We start from the raw sequence: 18196 nt of genomic DNA on the forward strand, positions 1-18196 counted from the left end.
CACATTAGCACGATCAGATTTAAGCAGATTGAAGTCAAAAACCGAGAAATGTTGAGTTCACTTTTTTAACTACATGCAATGAGATTTTATGGTATTGTCTATTAATAATTCTGTGTAAATCATCAGATTGAATAGTCAACTAGTCATTTCTTCTGAGTTTGTTGTATTATACACATTAGATTTATCTGAGGTCTATGTTTGTACTTTTATGGGCAGTGGACTCAACTTTATCAAGCGCCTTTAGCTAAAACTGAAGAAACCAGCATAAGAGGAATCCTCATAGCTGTGGGACAGTGTGCACATACCTGAAACTCTTCCAACTGTAATCTGACAGATGAGCAGTAAATCAAAACAAGCCAATGCATCACTTAACAGAACTATGTCGACAGTGGGAATTTAATAAAACATATGTACATGGTACATTTTTGTGTTACAGGACATGAACAAAAACATGGGAATGTTTTTCTAAAGAGTAATTAAGGATGAGCCTTGAGATGATAGAGAAAAATCTAAAAAAAACAAACGAAAAAAAAGAAACATGAGTATCCAAAGAATGATTGTTCTAATGCTACGGGCAGGGTTGGCAGCACCAGTCAACAGGGAAAATCAAACAACATGGATCAGTTCTAACCTCTCAGACAACGACTTAGCTCACTGGTTTTGGTTCTTCAAAACAAACTGGATGAATCTCCTTAAACGTCATGATCCATTTTCCATCCGAACGGAACAGACATCAGGTGGGAGATTCAGAGGGGAGCACCTGCTACATGAAAATAAGAGCCAATAACTCTCGAACGATCCGACCTGAAACTGGCCAAACCCTGATAAACACAAAACATCAATAGCAGCGAGGTTTTCTTTACTTAAAAAAAAAAAAAAAAATGTGGCAAGTTCCATGCGTTGCCTCCAAAGTGCTCCATTACAAACGCAGAAATCGTCAGTTCTCAGACCCTCTGGTACCCAGCATCAGGCATTTGACAGGCAGTAAGGTGCACATGGCGACAGCAAGTACATTCACACTAAGAGAGCTTCACTGCGGCTTCGATCTGCTGCCAACAGGCTTCGGCTTTGTCGAGGGAAGTGCAAGGACAGAAAGAGAGAGAGCCTGACGTCTGTACAAACTTAAGGATTGACCAAGTGTAAAAGGTACAGTAACTACCTTTGAGGAATGAGCTTTTTCCCAAAGTCTCTTGGAAAAGAGGCTGAACTATGTTGGCAATGTCTATGGAGATGAGTTCAATGTTCTACAGCTTTAACTGGGCTGAAGTGCCCGACACCACTACTGACAGGGTTCTCAAAAGAAAAACAGCAGACCAGTCAACTGAACAGGTCTGAGTGAAAGGTCCATGAGCCTCTGTGTTTAACCCCCTGTCAGGGTGGATTTGAGTCTCAGTAGATGGTGAGGCTGACCGACCGATTCATCTTCTTTCCGATGAGTCTGGAGGTTCTGGGATTGGACTGGACTGTGGAGCGGGTCAGAATCCTGTCAGTGGACAAAACTTTCTCCTCTGCTGCAGCTCTGGCCTGCTGGGCCTTCTTCAGCTCCCTGAGGAAAAGGAAAAATTACAGTTCACCACCACTGACACCTCCATACTCACTCAGCGTCTTTGGATTAGGGCTAACTGTTTTTCTGGACTAAGAATTTTGTCAGGTTCATCTGGAATCTCTTCTACATCTGACCCTTTTCTTTCTACATGTATTTAACTTTAATATTGTAAAACATTGCCGTGACAAGCACACACAGTCTTGGCAATAAATCATATTCTGATATTCAAATGAGACACTTTGCCCGATCAAATCATAATTATCCTCCTGCAGGCCGTCCTAACCCACTAATGACTGAATCAACAGTTTTACAATGACGAAGTGTACTCACTTCTGAAGCAGGGCATTCTTGAACTTCTCAGCGTTGAGCTCAACTCGGAGCTGGTCTGCACTCATTCTGGCTGTAGTGAGGAGCACTGGGTGTTTGATGAGTTCAGAGGCTGATGGTCGTCTAGTCGGGTCAGGGTGGATCATCAGCTGAAATACAACGGGGGAAAAAAAGTTGCATCATGAAAAACGAGAAAGTACTAAGTCATCACCCAGCAAAAATAAATGCAGGGCATTTACAAGTCAATGCAAGTTATCACAGAGAATAAAGTTGAAGGCTGGTACTGCTCATTTTATGGATTAATGAGTCAATTAAATGTCAGAAAATGGTACAGGACCTTAATGCAATCTGATAAGAAAACAATTAGACTAAACACAGACAGGAGAGAACAAAATGAAGAAGAAAACCTTTACTTCAGGTTAAAACCCACACTTTAAACAAACACCAAGATATTACTATTGCTAAATGTTACCTTGAGGAGAGTGAGGAACTCTGGAGAAAGCACTTGAGGGATGGCGGGGAGTTTTCCCTGTCGGATCTCATGCCATTTCTCCCCATTGGTGGGAAGAGGCTCCGCTCCTGATGCACTGACAACAGTCAGAGCCAGAGCAAAGATGTCCGCCCTGGTCAGGTTACTGTAGTCCTGAAGAGAAAACAAGGAGGAGTTAAGGATCTCGTGTGAAGCTGTACTGGTGCCAAAGTACAAGCAGATCGAGCAAGTTTACAAACCTCTTGTAAAACTTCATTGGCCAGGTACCTGCTGTCCCCCTCTTCAACCTGGGGATTGTTCACTCTTGTTACATGACCGAGATCACCTGAGGAGAGAGAAAATACAGCTCAGATTTAGATGGGGGGAGAACAATCTTTCATTTAATACGTCAGTAAAATAAAATGAATAAATGTTTTTTAAAAAAAATCCAGAAGCATCTTACCGATTTTGTAGACAACACTGGTGGTCAGACTGTCGTCGTCATCACACTCATCACAGCTCGCTACAGATTTCCGGGAAATAAAGATGTTGCCTTGGAAAAACATTATATATGCTATTAGTTTCTGAACAGGATACATTCATATTTCCTACCTATTTCTTAAAAGCTTAAAAACTTAAACTTAGGCATTATATAATATGAAAAAAATATATAGATATTTGTAAATTAATTTTAATACTTAGTGCCTTTAAAGGTCTGTATGCTTTAAGAAATTAAAACCCCACAGAGAGCTAGCTAACTCACGTTGGATTAAAAAATAAATATATACAAATTCAGAATTCATTTTAATGGATCTTGTTCAGTCTGACACAGATCTATGTTCAATAATTTTAACATCTTTAAGGACTCACTGGGCTTGATGTCCATGTGCACCAGAGAAGTAGAGTGGATGTACTTCAGTCCTCGTGTGACTTGGAGCAGCAGATCTTTCAGCTCCAGCTCTGTCAGATATTGGAGCCGCCTGTAGTTCTCTGTAATGACGTCTGATAGAGTGCCACCATTGCAATACTCGTTCTGGATGAGCATGTGGTCGTCCTCAGCCCAGGCTGAGTAGTACCGCACCACGTGAGGATGCTGGCCCAGCACGGCGTGGGCATACACCTCCCGCAAAGCGTTTTGCCTGTGGAAGAAGCACTTTTATTAGGTTGTCTGTCTGTTTAGGCGAGGAAACACGTAGCTGCAAAGTTTAAAGCACTTAAGTAGGTGCTGAACCAAACTGTACCAACTTTAGACCATTCATCCATATTGTTTTTAAACATACTGGAAACCAAAGTAGCAATGGCTCAAAAATATCAAATCATAATATTTTTACTAAATGCAAATAAGAAAAAAATAACAAATAGAGAGATAACCTTTTCAAGAGCAAATTAAAATACATTAAAAACTTACTCATCTACTGATCCCGCCAAAGGTTTCTTTGAACGCTTGATGGCATAAATGCAGCCATCAATTCTTTTCACACACTTGAACACAGCACCAAACTCCCCGCAGCCAATTTTCTCCAGCTCAAGAAACTCTGAGGTGTACCGAGACATCATGTTACTTTCCATCATGGTGAGTCTCTGTGGGCAGAAGAATTTTCCATTAGTTTATTATAAACATTTTGATTTTTCTTCTCTGATTTTCTACCAGGACTGTCACATCATAGAGCTGGTTTTTCCACTGGCTTAACAGCAGACAAGAAGGATCAGTAAAACCAAAACGTTCCCACAACATAATGGTTTAGGTCAATTAAGATATGAAGTGGGTCAAAAAAAAAAAAAAAGTGAGTTTCCTTCTAGATGGTATGGTTAAAACTAAAACTATTACTGCCCAATATGTCTACCGGCTCTCTGTGGAGTCTCATTGTCTGTGTTTACTAAATGCAAGCACCTTGGCTTTCTAACTTCTGTTATCAAATGCAGAATTAATACAAACAACAAATCAATAATGTAAAAATTATTGGTTTGAGATATGTTTTCTGCAAAATGTAACATGCCTAATGAAGAAAAATAAACAATCATATTCATAACGGCAAATGTATGACTATTGCTATATGCAATTAATGCAAATCATGAACATTTAATTACCTTGGAAGGTGGGAGGACCTCCTCTTCTCCTTCACCGTCACTTGCCTCCATGTCTTCTCCACAAGAGCTGAAAAGTCAGACAATAGAACATGTTTGTTAGCATTCTGTACACCAGGGGGCAGCGCAGGGGGCTTCACAAGCACATGGAAAAGCTCAACCAGTAACCATGAGGTCTTGGTTTGCAGCCAAACCCCCTGTCCTTAGCCAACGGCTTTAACGTATCCGGTTATTATAACAATGGCTTTGATCTGTGTACAAGATAAAAGCTGAAAGTGTCTAACTTGGGCTCTACAGTGTGTGATCAGCAGTTTTTACATGACTAAGTATTTACAACACCAGTCAAAAGTTTGGAGACACACTTTCTCATTCAATTCAATAGTAATATGTGTCCAAACTTTTGACTGGTTGTGTATGCACCAACCGACAGGAGTGGTAATTATGTACCAAAATACTGGTTGTAGCATGTGAACTCTCACACACTTTGGAAAAGTACTTGTCTGAAGATATTTCCATGTACAGTAACTAGAGGCATGAGACTTTTAGGATTGATAACTTGCTAAGAACAACAATAATGGTCAATTTTTGAAAACATCTAAGCAACATACTCATTCCAGTGTGCCCTCTTCCTGTTGTTTCTCTGCTGTGTGGCAGACTGGATGAGGAGGGAGTCTGGGGTGAAAGGGTTAAAGTTGACCAGCGGGGTCTGCTGTCTCCTGCTGCTGTCTGTAATGGACTTTCCTGAAGTGTCCACATTCTTGAACAGGGCAACTCTCCTGCTGGAGGATCCCAGGTTGGAGCCTCTGGCCCTGGACAACAAACTCTGAAAAAGACAGATTTAATGCTTTGTTAGTTCTTGGGAGCAGCAGGGATGGGGTGGGGGGTGGGACCTCAGTTGTTATTTACAGTGTGATTATAAATAAGCCAAATGAACAATCAAGTCAAGTTATAGTTCTGAAGATCTAGCCTTAATATTGGGATTTGCAGTAACTACTAATAAAAACATGCCCAGACACAACCCCCCCCTCCCCCTCCCTCCCAGTGCACAAATCACCTGGCTGGCTCACTGCAATAGGAAAATTATGTAATAGGTACAGTTGTACATTAAGTGGGTCACTGGGTCCTCAACTGTAAGTGTGAAAGTCCCTGCCCAGCATTTTAAACACATATTAAAAATAGACGCTTTGTTTGTATAAGCTTAGTGTTGTTCACTTTCGTTGGTTTTCGATCCAAAACTAAAATAGTTTTCACCAACAGTGTTTCAAGGGTGTACACGTCTTCAAGTAACTTAAGAAACACCTGGAAAATTCTTTAGGTGTTTTTGCAAGATCACACAAGTCTAAGACCCAAGTCTCCTTATGTGACCTTTGGTCCTTGCAAGTAACCTATACACGCAAATAAACCCAGCTCCTGGTCTGTGTAGTTTAAAACATTTGTTTTAGGTTGTGTAGCTACAGATACTAACCTTCGGTGTGTGCGGTGTGTCAAAAAGTCGCAGCTTTCTGAAGGTTTTGTGCGGAGGTGTATCTGGACAGTCTGGGATCGGGGAGCTCGATCCTTCTCCGTCGTCCTGGACGTAAGATCGCTCCGGTGACCCCCTGTACAGCCGAGGACTTTTCCTCGGTGAGGGTGAGGAGATGGCAAAAAGATCACCGCTCCGGGTCTGCAGGTGAGAAGGGGAACCAAAGTCCTCCTCGTCCCACAGCTCCACGTCGTCGTCCGCGCCGGACTGGTTCAGGGGGCTGCTGTTCCCGTCCAGCCGTTTCTCGGCGTTGTCCCGTCGCACTGGCATGGGGGAATCCATCTCCGTGAACCCAGACTCTCCTCCGGTGCTGTTGTTAACGTCCTCAATGAGATCATCCTCTGTGTCGCTACATGTAAACTGCAATTTCTGACGAATTGGTCGAGTTTTCGGGGAGGGGGATCCGTGTCGATGGCGACTGTAGCTCGACATTTTCGGGGTTTAAAGCCTGACTTCACGCGGTTGGCTCTCCACTACTGCTGCCGTGGCGTTTCTCACAAAAAGCCCAAAGCAACTCAACTTTTATCTGTATTGAAGTAAAAAATACTGATTCAAAAAGCGTCCAGAAACTATCGTGAAGCGCCTAAAGCTCCGTTAACATCTTAGAAAAAGTTAACTTGCTCGCTAACACTACACGCCCATCCAACGCGGAGAAATGGCCCCGGAGTTAGCTGGTATTCACCGCAAAGAACAACCACCGAGGTCGATGTTAAACTAACAACAAACGCAAATACTAGCCGGTCCAGTCGAGTATCGGTGTCCGTCAGTGCCCTCTCGACGTCTCGCCGACACAGAAACGCGTCTCTTCGCGATAAAACCAAACCAATGTTTACATAAAAAAGTTTGAATGAGTCAAGAACTAGCCTCTTCCTATCACGCGCGTGGCAAAAGACTTCCCGCGACCGTTGGTCACGCGGCTCCGGACAGCCAATCGGAGCGCACCTCGAATTTTTTGAAAGATGGGCGTTCCCAGAGAGGTTTCGGTGGGCGTGACGTCACCGCTGGCAGAGCAACAATCCGGCGCGAACACTGGAGTCACACAATCGCATCAACTGAGACAATGCGGCCTTTATTTACAAGGCGCGATCAAAGAAGCTGCGACGCATTAAACAGCCAGGTCAAACCCGAGTGTAAACATCGATTTGTTCAGTTTACAAAAGGCAAACGTACTTGAACCTATTTTATGGTAAGAAACCCCCTCTCCATCTCATAACAAAAACCTAGATTACAAACCATGCAAAGCAGGGGCCCCTGAAGTGTTAACCCCATTAATCTTCTGTCTACATAGCGTGATTAATCATTAGTTAATCAGAATTATACCACTACCCCTATATGGGATAGCACTGGTCATCCGTGCTTCTATTGTAAGACCTGAATTGTATCAGTGCATTTACTGCAAAGTTGTGTTTAACTTTGTGTCACCAAATAGACCTAAAGATAAACTTATTCCATCATTGAAGTACTGTAAATCTGCAGATAATCGTTTTTTTTTTTTTTTTTTTTTTTTAAATGTCCATTGCATAAAATGTAAAAGCAGTGAAATAAATATAGATTTTCTCATAAATGCACTTAATTTAAACTAATTCTTAGGTTTAAAGGTGGTTTTAAAAAAATAAACACTTTAAAACTCAAGGTGAAAACTTAAAACTGAATATACCACATCACCAGCTAGAGCTTTAAGTTTCTAAAGTTGTGTTTTCCCAGTGCTCAAATTCTGTACAGGCTTCAAGTTTCTGTATGTTGCTATTGTTTGTCATCTTAAGTAGTGCTACAGAATTTGCATACTTTAATACTATTAAAATAATTTCAAAGCATGACATTTTGTATAATGTAACCATTAACAGAACTCAATATATCTCACATTTATTTTTTCTTTGTGTTCTTAGGATCAGGTCATTTTACCCAGAGAAGTGAGGTGAACAAAGTTAAACAGGGCTCAGTTTAAAATCAAGTGCACATTCTTTTTTAATTAGAAATAGCATTAGCTGTACACTGCACTGTGCACCATAAACATTAGAAAGCATTTTACCCCTCTCCCATCTTTTTGGTTAAGGGACAATATAGCATAGCGGAACTCCAGTTATCAAAATTTTATGTACACGTAAAAGCCAAGCTCCTTTGTGGGGAAAAAAAAAAAAAACTCATTAAGGAAGACTTGTGATTTCTCTCTGATATAGTCCAATTGAGATGGTTTTCGTTCTATAACGTAGTCCATAATGAGTCCGTCAATCATCCAGTCCCGGCGACTCTCCTTGTTGTATTCTTGATGCTATTCTGATAGCTTCCTCTAAAGAAGGCTGGTCACTGAGCTACAGAGAAAAAGGAAAACAATTTGCATTATACAAGCACTGATGCCGATAATGTCCTGATAACCACCGTTAATCGACCAGTAGTACTGATTTAATCTACGTACCAGGACACTGCTGACTGACTGTTAAAAGCTTCTGAATGATTGTCACAAGGTGGGAACAGTGGAAAACAGTGTTTGCTTTGTAACATAACACAAAGAGTAGAATGGGGTAAATGAAAACCGTGTTTCTCAGAATAATGAAAAGGTCCTGCAACTTTAAAGTGATGGTAGCCCCTCCAGGATTTTAGGATTTTTAAATAAGGGTGAAAGTAATAGAAAATAGCTAAAGCATGTCAAATCCTATTAATTTGCTTCTGCATTTGATAAACAACAATACTGGTGTCAAGCCAATAACAAAAAATGTAATTTATTATTGTAGCACTGGCTTTTTCTGCAGAAAGAGTTGCAGTATTCATCATAAATTTGGATTACATGTGAACTCACACATTCTCTGGTCAAGTTTCAGTCCAGTTTCATACCTAATAAAATCCACTGGCAGGAGGGCAGCAACACACCTACACCCCCTGAGCCGAACCCCACCTTCCTGTGCTATTTAGTTAAGTGTTTGAGCAAGCAGCTCAACAGGGTGGGATTACTTAAGGTATTCCCACCCAGAAACTCATGTCAGTATCACTTAAGCAACAAAGCAGAGTGTGTAATTCTCAGCAAAAACACACACAAAAAAAACCCGACAGTAATTCAAGAGGCTCTGCAAGATCAATACAATCTTTCTTTAAATTTAATGCTGAACTTGCATCTAATTGCACTTCATTGTGGAGATTTTCTGTATTTCAACAACATAAAATAGCAAATGTCTCCAGTTTTCTTTATAATGTGAATTGAACAAATTCACAGAGCAGAACACAAGTTAATTCACATGAATGGTGTTGGTCTACCAACCTGGACAGCAATGTGTGTGCCATTGGAGGTGGCCAGTAGTGTCACAGGATGAAGATCATCCTGTTCTTGGCTGTATCCTGCCTCCTCCACAGTTTGGAACGAGGCCATATCGGGTGTCATGATGGCCACCTGAGGGAGACAGAGACATTGGTTATATCACAATTGCCTTTTTTTTTTTTTTAAAATCATTCCTCACTTTTCAGCACTTATTTGACATGGATATTGTTCTGGTCTTCCATAGAGAAGTTGACTATTACCGGTATGTCTTTTACAGAGAATCTCATTTTACTTGTCTATCATCATTTCTAAGAACACGACAGTTTATTTGTGAGAAATACTTGCTTAATTTCCATTTTCCCCCAAATATTTGATCCGATATGGCTTTTTAAAGACATTCTATTTGTAACCTGGATTATTTAGGTTTTAATTTAAAAAAAAAAAAACAGTGTTTGCTGTTGGTGTTGACTGTGTGCTCTTCTTTTTATGTGAACATTTCTTTATTAATATGTTTCCATGAGTCTTCTCCTTACATATTTTTCCTTGCAACCCACCTTGCGTCTGTTATGTTTGTTTTTTTTTTTAAATCTAATAATACTCAGCTCAGTTAGTGAAGTTCTAGATTAACAAATTATCACATGGAAGCCCACGAGAAATAACTGCATTTCTATAGGCTCTTGGGAGAAAACCTGGACAATGGTTTACCTGTTCATCTGTGCCGTCTGTTGTTACCATGGTAACCGAGTGAGCACCTTGAGTTGCTAGTTCATGGGCTGGGATGGTTATGGTTGTGCCTTCTTGGGTTACCATGGTGATTGTGCCACCCATAGCTTGTAAGTCTGCTTCAGAGATACTGACCTGATGTGAGGCACAATGCAGATTAAAGAGTGTTTAGTTTCACAGGAAATCATTCTGGCACAATGTGTCCTTAGTATTAGCGTCATAATAACTTTCTTATATCGGCACCAAAATGTACTCAATGCACAAGAAACTACCGTGTTAGAAAAACAGTATAACGAGACGATGACAGAGCAATAACAGAAGGCTTGTAGCCCGGATGACATTTTACGGCCGACTAAAATATCACAAAAAAATTTTCATTAAACAGCATTAAACAGCTTCACTCTCTTCTCATTTAGCATGTCTTCTGATTTGAGCTTCATTTTTCACACCCTGTGTTGTGTTAAAGATGTTGACTGTGGACAAAAGGTTTAAATGGCTCCAGTTTGTGAAGAATAGCACTTTACAAACTGGATCATAGGAATATCTTTTCACGTCAATTATTTATCCTGAAAAGGTGTTATTTTGTCACATTACAATATGGTACAGTTTACGTGTAATGGTGTATCAGCACGAAGGCTGCTGATCCAGTCTAAAAACTAGGCGAACCATTTATGCCTCTTTTCAGGAGAGTTCAAAGACCCAAATATGCAAGCCCAAAGTTGGCTTCTTGTAATGTTTTTACTATGGGTGATGTTACCTGCTGTTGTGTTCCATCCTCCTGCGTTACCAAGGCAACGTGCTGCTGACCAGCCATGTCTGAGCTCTCCACAGGAACCTGCTCTGAGCCTGAGTCATCTGCCTCAACCACTGTTGCTGTGTAGCTCACGTTAGGGTCATCAATGGCATCTGGGTCGAGAAGGGAAGGTAATGCCACTCAGAATTATTCATATGCAATTTTATATTTCACTTGTTTTAGTTCTGTGCACAAGTTTATGTTCTGCACGTCTTATCCAATCTTGCTTTTAGTCTGTTTTCAGATTGTTTCACACAAACAATAACTGTTCTTGGTGGGATATTTACACCTTCCATTCTTCACATTTATTTATATCCTAGTGTTTCTTTGTGGTATCCCATAACTTGTGGTGATCACACACATTCCAAGGAGAGTACCTTTCAAGCAGGACTGCAGCTTATTTTTTATTAAAAATATATATAATAATAATAAAAAAAGGCCAAGTTGGCACAGTTATGTTTTTTGTGGGTTACACATTTGTTGCTACTTAATTTTTTGTTAATTCTAACACTGACTCAATCAACACTGACGATGAATTTCTGGCACAGAAGTTACAATAAGAGGAGTTTGGCAATTTTGCTTGAAAAATGACCAAAAACACAATTATCTATAAAAGCTGCTTCTGACTAATTTTCTGATGATTAATTACTGTTGCAGCTGGATATTCAGAATTTGATCTCACTTACCTCATCTTCACTTTACTTATAGTTTATTTATCTTACATCTTTGCTACTTTTGGCACTCTGTTGTGTACTTGTACTTTGCTGTTCCAACAATACAATTTCCCCATTGTGGGACAAATAAAGGTTCTCTTATCTTATCTTACTGACCTGCTGGGGGTTCAAAGTAGGCCTCCTGCTCCTCTTCAATGGGTTCTGTGTCGTTGTGCGCTGTGCGTTTGTGCATGGCGAGCGTGGAGATCTGCTTGTAGGTTTTCCCGCAGTGGTTGCAATTGTAAGGTTTGCAAGGTGTATGAACAACATGGTGTTTGTAAAGGCTGGAGTATTCTGTGAAGCGCTTTTCACAGCCAGGCACTGTACACACATATGGTTTCTCTCCTGGAGAAGTACAAAATCAGTTACACAGTCAGTTTTGTTTATTTATTGCTGTTGTAAGATGTTGTGAAAACTCCTATCTATTGCAGTGTTGAATTGCTACATGCTTCACTACAAAGCTTGGTGCAGGTGCTCAGCTGGAGAGTGTGAGCAGGACACTAATCCACAGGTTGCTGACTCATTTTCAAGTAACACCAGGGCCCAGCACTCACCGGTGTGAATCCTCATATGGTTCTTATAGTTGGTGGCACTAGCAAAGGACCGTCCACAGCTTGGCTCAGAGCAGTAGTAGGGCCGTTCACCCGTATGTGTTCGAATGTGAACTTTACGGATATTGGACGTGGTAAATGACCTGCCACAGCCTTCAACTGGACATTTAAAAGGCTTCTCTCCTGAAAGACAAGAAGTAGGATGCAGAGGAAAGAGGAGAAAAGTCAGACTTTCAAGGGTTACTCATCAAAACCCTGTCCTAAATCTCCATATTTTTTAATCTCTTGGAGCTAATGATACTGTTCAGTGATAAATAAAAGAGAGAATTTCAATCCAAACAAAAAAAAACAAACAAACAAAAAAAAACCTGATAAAAAGACTTTCTTTGTTCTGTTTTTAGGTCATGGTGACAAACACATAGGGCATATGCTGGTATCTAAAACTCATTGTGTCCCTTTAACTGCTTAATCCCCAATAGGCATGTATTTCAGAAATAAACAGGATTTCAGTGTCATTCTCATGATAACCATGTGCCCAAAAACTCCTCAAGCACTTTAAAAGCTCTAAGGGAAAATTCAGCTCGACACATACAGCCAACAAAACCTTGTAATTTGTTCAGCCAATCCTGGCACTGCATCACAATCTGGCCTTTTTCAAAAATCACGGGGTGCATGAATTTGGCTTGTTAATTTTAACCAAAGTAAAAGAACTTTAGCTCCACACAGCCTTTTCAGTATTAAACAAACAACCTGGAGGTCTAACAGTTATAACTTAGCTCTTAGCAGTAACAAACCACAGTTAAAATGTATGGCCAACTTTTAACACAATGCAAGGAACATACACATCTTACTGTATGTTGGAACAAAATTATGATTGGAGAGGGAGATTCTGGGTATGGCAGTGTACCTGTATGAGTCCTTGTGTGCTTTTGAAGGTCTCCAGATGTTTTGAAGGACTTGCAGCAATTCAACTCTTGACATCTATATGGCTTCTCCCCCGTGTGTGTGCGTGAGTGACTCTTCAGTCCATACCCTTAAAATTACCATAAACATAAAAAAAGTTTCTGACATCCACGTATCAAAATGCAACTGGGTATCTAAATCATATATTCTAGCAAAATATTCAAATTGTACATTCATTTCCGAAAAATAGTGGCTCTCTGAGAAAATTTTAATTCTCCACTGTTACCTGTTGCAAACTTCTTCCCACAACCAGGATAGTCACAAATATATGGTTTGTCTCCAGTGTGGGAGCGCTCATGAACCTGCAGGAAACACAAACAGCACTCTGTAGCCATGAGACTGAAACAACAACAAGTAACAACATCAGAGAAAGAAGCTCTAAGGGAAATATTTTCTTTAAATCACTCCACGCTTGAGTAGGCATGAGCAAAGCAACGCTACGTAAAATACAAATACACACAAACCACAAAGCACCCACACACCTTGAGATGGTGGGCAGTAGTGTAAAGCTTTCCACAGCCGTCGTATTCACAGCGGAAAGACTTCTCTCCTACATTTGGGACTCTTCCTGGCCTGTTGTCTTGACCCTGTAATACAATCTAAAAGGAGCCTTATATTAGACTTGATCTTGAACCTCTGTGAAGGATAAGATGTCAAAAAAACCCACAATAAATAAAATAATCTAGAAATGATATTCTACCCGCATGTGGACACCATTATCTGCTTCCACTCTGCCAAAGGACTCCAGGGGGTTTTCTATATTCTCCACCTGACAGGGAGGAGAAGGGACACTTCCTATTACAGTATATACTGTCAGAATCCTAAACATTCACAACCAAGGGAAACGTGAAGAAAAAGACACTTCAGGCTGACTACCTTAGTGGTATACTGTTCAAGCACACTAATAGTCTCGGGGTCGATGGCCGTGGCCTCAGTCTGCAGGTCTGCAATGGTGCCATCAGCCTGGATGGCCAGGATTGTGTTGGACTGGGGCATGTGCACCGTGTGCTGGATGTAGGCTGTGCTGCCGTCCTCCAGCTGCACCTCCTGTAGGCCGCTCTGGTCATATGTATCTAAACATTAACAGTGAGAAGAAGCAATTGAATGGGGAACCGAGGCTTGGGTCCAGTATGAAACCTGAGGTGGGTGTTTGTTTGAGGGGACAGATGATTACCTACTGCACCTTTATACAAACCATTCAGCAATAAAATGAGACATAAAAGAAATTTGAAAAAGGACTAAGTCAAAATAAGTAAACCACACATTAAATTATAACTTTATTCTTTTTCTCCTGTTCTTCACTGTATTTCTCTTATCTCTCTACTCTCCTTTAAAGTTGTGTCAAATTATCCCACGTCCTAATACAAATTTAAACTGGAGGATGCAACACTATCAGAAGTGACATGCAGATTCAAGCGAGTATAACCAACAGAATTAAATCTGTCATATTATCACTGTAGTCCTGAAATGAAATTACTGAAATTAGACATTTTGTAAGATACTTAAAGTGGTGAAACTAACTTAAAATTCCCTGAGATAATCAAGTTATTAGGTGTTGAACAATTTTTACCTTTGGGTGTGTGAATGTAGGCTGTTGTTCCATCTTCTAGCTGCACTGCCTGCCCATCTTCAAGCTGTAAACTGTCCCCTCCTGCAACAGAAAAATAAAGCATTACATACAACAGTATCTTGTTAATATCTGCTTTGACACATTTTCTGTATGGATATATTGCAGTCTTACACCCAAAACTGTTGGTTTTCCCACCATTTACTTTCCTTATCGTGACCCAGCAGGGATCAGTGTTTTACCTGCTTTAGGCATCGATACATGCTGAACGTAGGCAGCAGAGCCGTCCTCCAGCTGAATCACCTGGCCGTCCATGATCTGTCCGTCTGAAAAGGAAGCTTTAGAGTCGTGTTGGATGTATGCAGTGGAGCCATCTGCAAGAGTAACAGCCTGCAGGCTCACTGTGTCTATGTTCTCCATCTGATCACCATCTGGGAAATGATTTGACAACAAAAAAAACTTCTAACTACTGGCTCAAGAATTAACAAGATGTCAGTGTGACAGATGCAAAGTCATCAATATGGCATGGTTATTTGCTTCTTTTTCTGCCTGGAAACAATAAGAGATATCTTTACTCAGTAGTAGAATATTACCACCTATCATAAACAAATACAATAAAACAATAATTATGCTTGTCATACATTTCAAGCAGTGCTGTGGTCTAACACCTACAGTAAATGGTATTGTGAGTACGTCTGGAAGCTCACCTGCCACTGTCACGGCCTCTGTCAGACAGAGCGTGACAGGCTGTCCGTCTGCATCATGAAACTCTGCCATTCCCTGGGAGTCCCGGTTTATCTGGGCCAAGAGCATGCTTCAGCTGCTGCAGAGACACATCTTAAACTCATACTGGTATCCACAGTAAACAGAGAACGGAGATACTTTGCCAGCCATGACAGGCAGTGCTGCCTTAATGATAGTAGAACACTTGTTAGATGATGGGCTGGACCCAACATATAATTTATTTCCATTGTTGTGGTTAAAACGTAACATACAAGGTGCATGTTATGTATGTCGTAGTTTTTCTACACTCAAACACACTCAAATGCCAGTTAATTAGGTTCACCCAGCCAAATCTAAGGCAGTATAATAGACCTGCAATAAATGCAAGTTTTCATTCTGCTGTATTAGATCATATGCAATTTAGTAAGGGGTACCTAATAACACTGACACCCACTGCAGGTCAGGGCCTCATTAAAACACCACTACAGGCCCTTTTTGAGTCAGTGCGTTCATGGTGCATGAAAGTCCAGACACATTTTCTACTTATTTACAAATGAGTGTGTTTAGTTGACACACTAGACCTGAAGTTTTGTGGCCCCGGGCATGTGGGGAGGTTGTCAGTTCCTAACCCAGGCACTTATATAGCATTTATTTCTGACATTATACTCGTAGGTTTGACTTTTTAGGCTAAATGAGAGTTTCTACGTGACTTGGCTTCGCATGGTGTTTTGGCGCTTGATGATTTGAACGTAGCTCCTCGAGTTAGCTAGCCGGGCTAAATGAGACTTAGCACAGTAAATGAGAGTTTATCTAGCATGTCTAGTAGGGAGGGGACGCTGTTTTAGGACTAACACAGGTCTCTTAGCACACTGACAGCACCTCTGAATGGTCCGACACGTCGCTGCTAATAACGGTGTCATAACGAAGCGAGCTTATTAGCCACCATGCTAACAGCGCTGCTAACTACGCCAACCAGAACTGTCACGACTTTTTAGCGGGTGTTAGCCATCTGTTTCTCGGGGTTTAGCAAGAAAACGCAAATACAGCAACTTGAGGTTAGTATATATTAGGTCTAAGCTGGTTCTGTTCGACAGCTGGAGGGCTGGGTCGCTGTCTCCGTGGAGCTACAAGCCCTGAAAACAGCGACACAGTTCGGAAACAAGCCCATGAGCTAAATAATGATAACATAAGCTTTCTGACTCTGTGAATGTCAAGTTTATTTTGTGCTAAAACTGTTTTCTCCCGTCGGTCTTTGAATCCCTTCTGCAGCCCGGTCACCCTCCTCTCCCAGAGATGGCTGTGGGAATAATGCACACTGGGTAAAAACCAATTTATATACTAACCTCCGAGAAATTTCCAACAATTCCTCCTGTTCGACCACCATGCACCAGTGCAGGAAACGCTCCGCGACGTCCGCACACCGGGAACGTGTATGACCAAACCAGCTTTGCCCCGCCTATCCGCAGACCTGACGCGCTGATTGGCTAAGCGTTCCTCAAGTCGCACTCCTATTGGTCAATCGACACGTCAACATTCGGGCTTCGAGTCCATGCGTAGTTGTTATTCAGCTCCCCGGGCCCCTGGCAGACGCCATTCCGCGTCGGTTTTCGTATTGTCTCGGGGTTTTGACTGTAAAAACGCAGAGTTGTCGCAGAAAATAAATATTTAAAATTCACCATAAGACAGCAGCTAACCGAGACTATACATCCCGAGTCGCTGTGTGCCGGAGGACACTGTTAGATTGGTTATTCTGATGCGTAAACAGCTCATGCGGGGAATTTTTTTGGGCATCCATGTTGAAAACAAGGTCGTGTGGGAAAAAAAAGGGGAATGTGGGCAATGCAGTGAAGAAAAGCTCCCAGGGATAAAATGTCCTGCTGGCACCTGACTACAAAACACACATCACCTGAAATATAAATTCACTGCATCTTCCAAGATAAAATAAATGTGGAGCCTTTTTAGGGGCCCTCAAACACACCTAAGTTTCATCTCAATACACCTAAAAAATAAAAATATTTATTAATAATTAGTCCTGTTATTAATGCCAGATTTTGTTTCGTGATCTAAAGCAATTTAGAAGAAGAAGACGATAACAGTAGATTTCATGGTGAAGATTAAATTGAGATTAAGTTGAAAAGCAAATACAGATGCTAACTGTTCTGACTGTGAACATTGGGTCACTATTAGAAAGTGTGTGGTTATAGCTCCATGGTGTGAATTTTGCCAAACAACATTAGCTGAATTAGCTGCACATGTGCCAGGTAACTGATGCACTTTGTTATTTTAGTGTATGTGCTATGAAATTGTATTTTAAATCATTACAATTCTTCTTTAACAAGTGAAGGTTATAAGGTTTTTTTGTCACCTGACTGCACTGCTCATATCAACCTAATACTCCATTAGAATAATGTTATAAATAAATATGGATCCATTCATACTGCTTATTAGATTATATAGTCTATGAGTGGATTTTAGGTTTGCTATTTGGTTGACAACACAAAGAAGCAGAGAGGAGGACCGTGGTGGAGACAAGGGGAGAGAGCAGGGTTTAGTCAGGGAGAGAGCATATAGGCCTTTATCTCCTTGGGGGCTTAAAAACCTGATACTACAATGGCCTCTGACCTAAGACTATATAGATAAAAGAGTGTCATAAAAGTCATAAAAGACTGTTTTACAAATTGATTGCAAGAGGTGTGCCCAAGTACTTTGTAAGAATTCTGGTTTATGGGCAATGAAGGTAAAATGGGGCCAGACTGTCTCATGGTGGTTTTTTGTCTCCTGTTCTTTTTTTGTCCAAGCAATTGAATATTTGTAACACCGGATGTATGATTGGTAACAAACGAGTGAACCATCTTATGTGTGCAGATGATTTAGTTGTTTTCAGTCCAAGCAGTGCTGACAATAGGTGTCTTTGTTAAATATGTAAATAGGTATCTTTTTATGTAATTATATTTTTTAATGTATGTT

The 18196-nt window shown here is 40.8% G+C and overlaps 2 protein-coding genes across 4 annotated transcripts; both read right to left on the reverse strand.

The window, feature by feature from the left end:
- Nucleotides 1-364: 364 nt before the first annotated feature.
- Nucleotides 365-6841, reverse strand: wee1 (WEE1 G2 checkpoint kinase). Its single transcript, XM_026312356.1, has 10 exons — nt 5893-6841; nt 5036-5250; nt 4431-4497; nt 3751-3923; nt 3213-3481; nt 2806-2895; nt 2603-2688; nt 2346-2516; nt 1877-2022; nt 365-1546 (listed from the first exon to the last, which is right to left on the reverse strand). The coding sequence occupies exons 1-10, from the start codon at nt 6379-6381 to the stop codon at nt 1390-1392; spliced, it is 1863 nt and encodes a 620-aa protein (XP_026168141.1). The 5' UTR covers nt 6382-6841; the 3' UTR covers nt 365-1389.
- A 955-nt stretch (nt 6842-7796) lies between these two features.
- znf143b (zinc finger protein 143b) lies at nt 7797-16709 on the reverse strand. 3 transcript variants are annotated; one of them, XM_026312258.1, is made up of 15 exons: nt 16573-16709; nt 15214-15329; nt 14749-14937; nt 14510-14590; nt 13816-14012; nt 13640-13708; nt 13422-13538; nt 13166-13241; nt 12884-13009; nt 11980-12159; nt 11543-11770; nt 10677-10825; nt 9902-10054; nt 9200-9328; nt 7797-8258 (listed from the first exon to the last, which is right to left on the reverse strand). In XM_026312258.1, exons 2-15 carry the CDS (start codon nt 15317-15319, stop codon nt 8175-8177), a joined length of 1884 nt encoding a protein of 627 aa, XP_026168043.1. In that variant the 5' UTR covers nt 15320-15329; nt 16573-16709; the 3' UTR covers nt 7797-8174. The 3 variants fall into 3 exon arrangements, with proteins under 3 accessions (XP_026168043.1, XP_026168042.1, XP_026168044.1); XM_026312257.1 differs by having other exon boundaries at nt 8122-8258; nt 15214-15415; nt 16573-16650; XM_026312259.1 differs by having other exon boundaries at nt 8122-8258; nt 15214-15326; nt 16573-16624.
- Nucleotides 16710-18196: the final 1487 nt, after the last annotated feature.

The sequence above is a fragment of the Mastacembelus armatus genome, chromosome 6, assembly GCF_900324485.2.
Source record: "Mastacembelus armatus chromosome 6, fMasArm1.2, whole genome shotgun sequence".
Taxonomy (NCBI): Eukaryota; Metazoa; Chordata; class Actinopteri; order Synbranchiformes; family Mastacembelidae; genus Mastacembelus; species Mastacembelus armatus.

Excerpts from the sequence above, each read along its gene's own strand:
- wee1 (XM_026312356.1), bottom strand. The coding sequence starts at position 6,381 with ATGTCGAGCTACAGTCGCCATCGACACGGATCCCCCTCCCCGAAAACT. Across the intron at positions 5,251-5,892 it reads ACACACCGCACACACCGAAG|AGTTTGTTGTCCAGGGCCAG; the intron begins GTTAGTATCTGT and ends TGTCTTTTTCAG. Across the intron at positions 2,896-3,212 it reads GCACATGGACATCAAGCCCA|GCAACATCTTTATTTCCCGG; the intron begins GTGAGTCCTTAA and ends TGTTTTTCCAAG.
- znf143b (XM_026312258.1), bottom strand. The coding sequence starts at position 15,319 with ATGCTCTTGGCCCAGATAAACCGGGACTCCCAGGGAATGGCAGAGTTT. Across the intron at positions 14,938-15,213 it reads AGAGGCCGTGACAGTGGCAG|ATGGTGATCAGATGGAGAAC; the intron begins GTGAGCTTCCAG and ends ATCATTTCCCAG. Across the intron at positions 13,242-13,421 it reads CTACTGCCCACCATCTCAAG|GTTCATGAGCGCTCCCACAC; the intron begins GTGTGTGGGTGC and ends TGTTTCCTGCAG.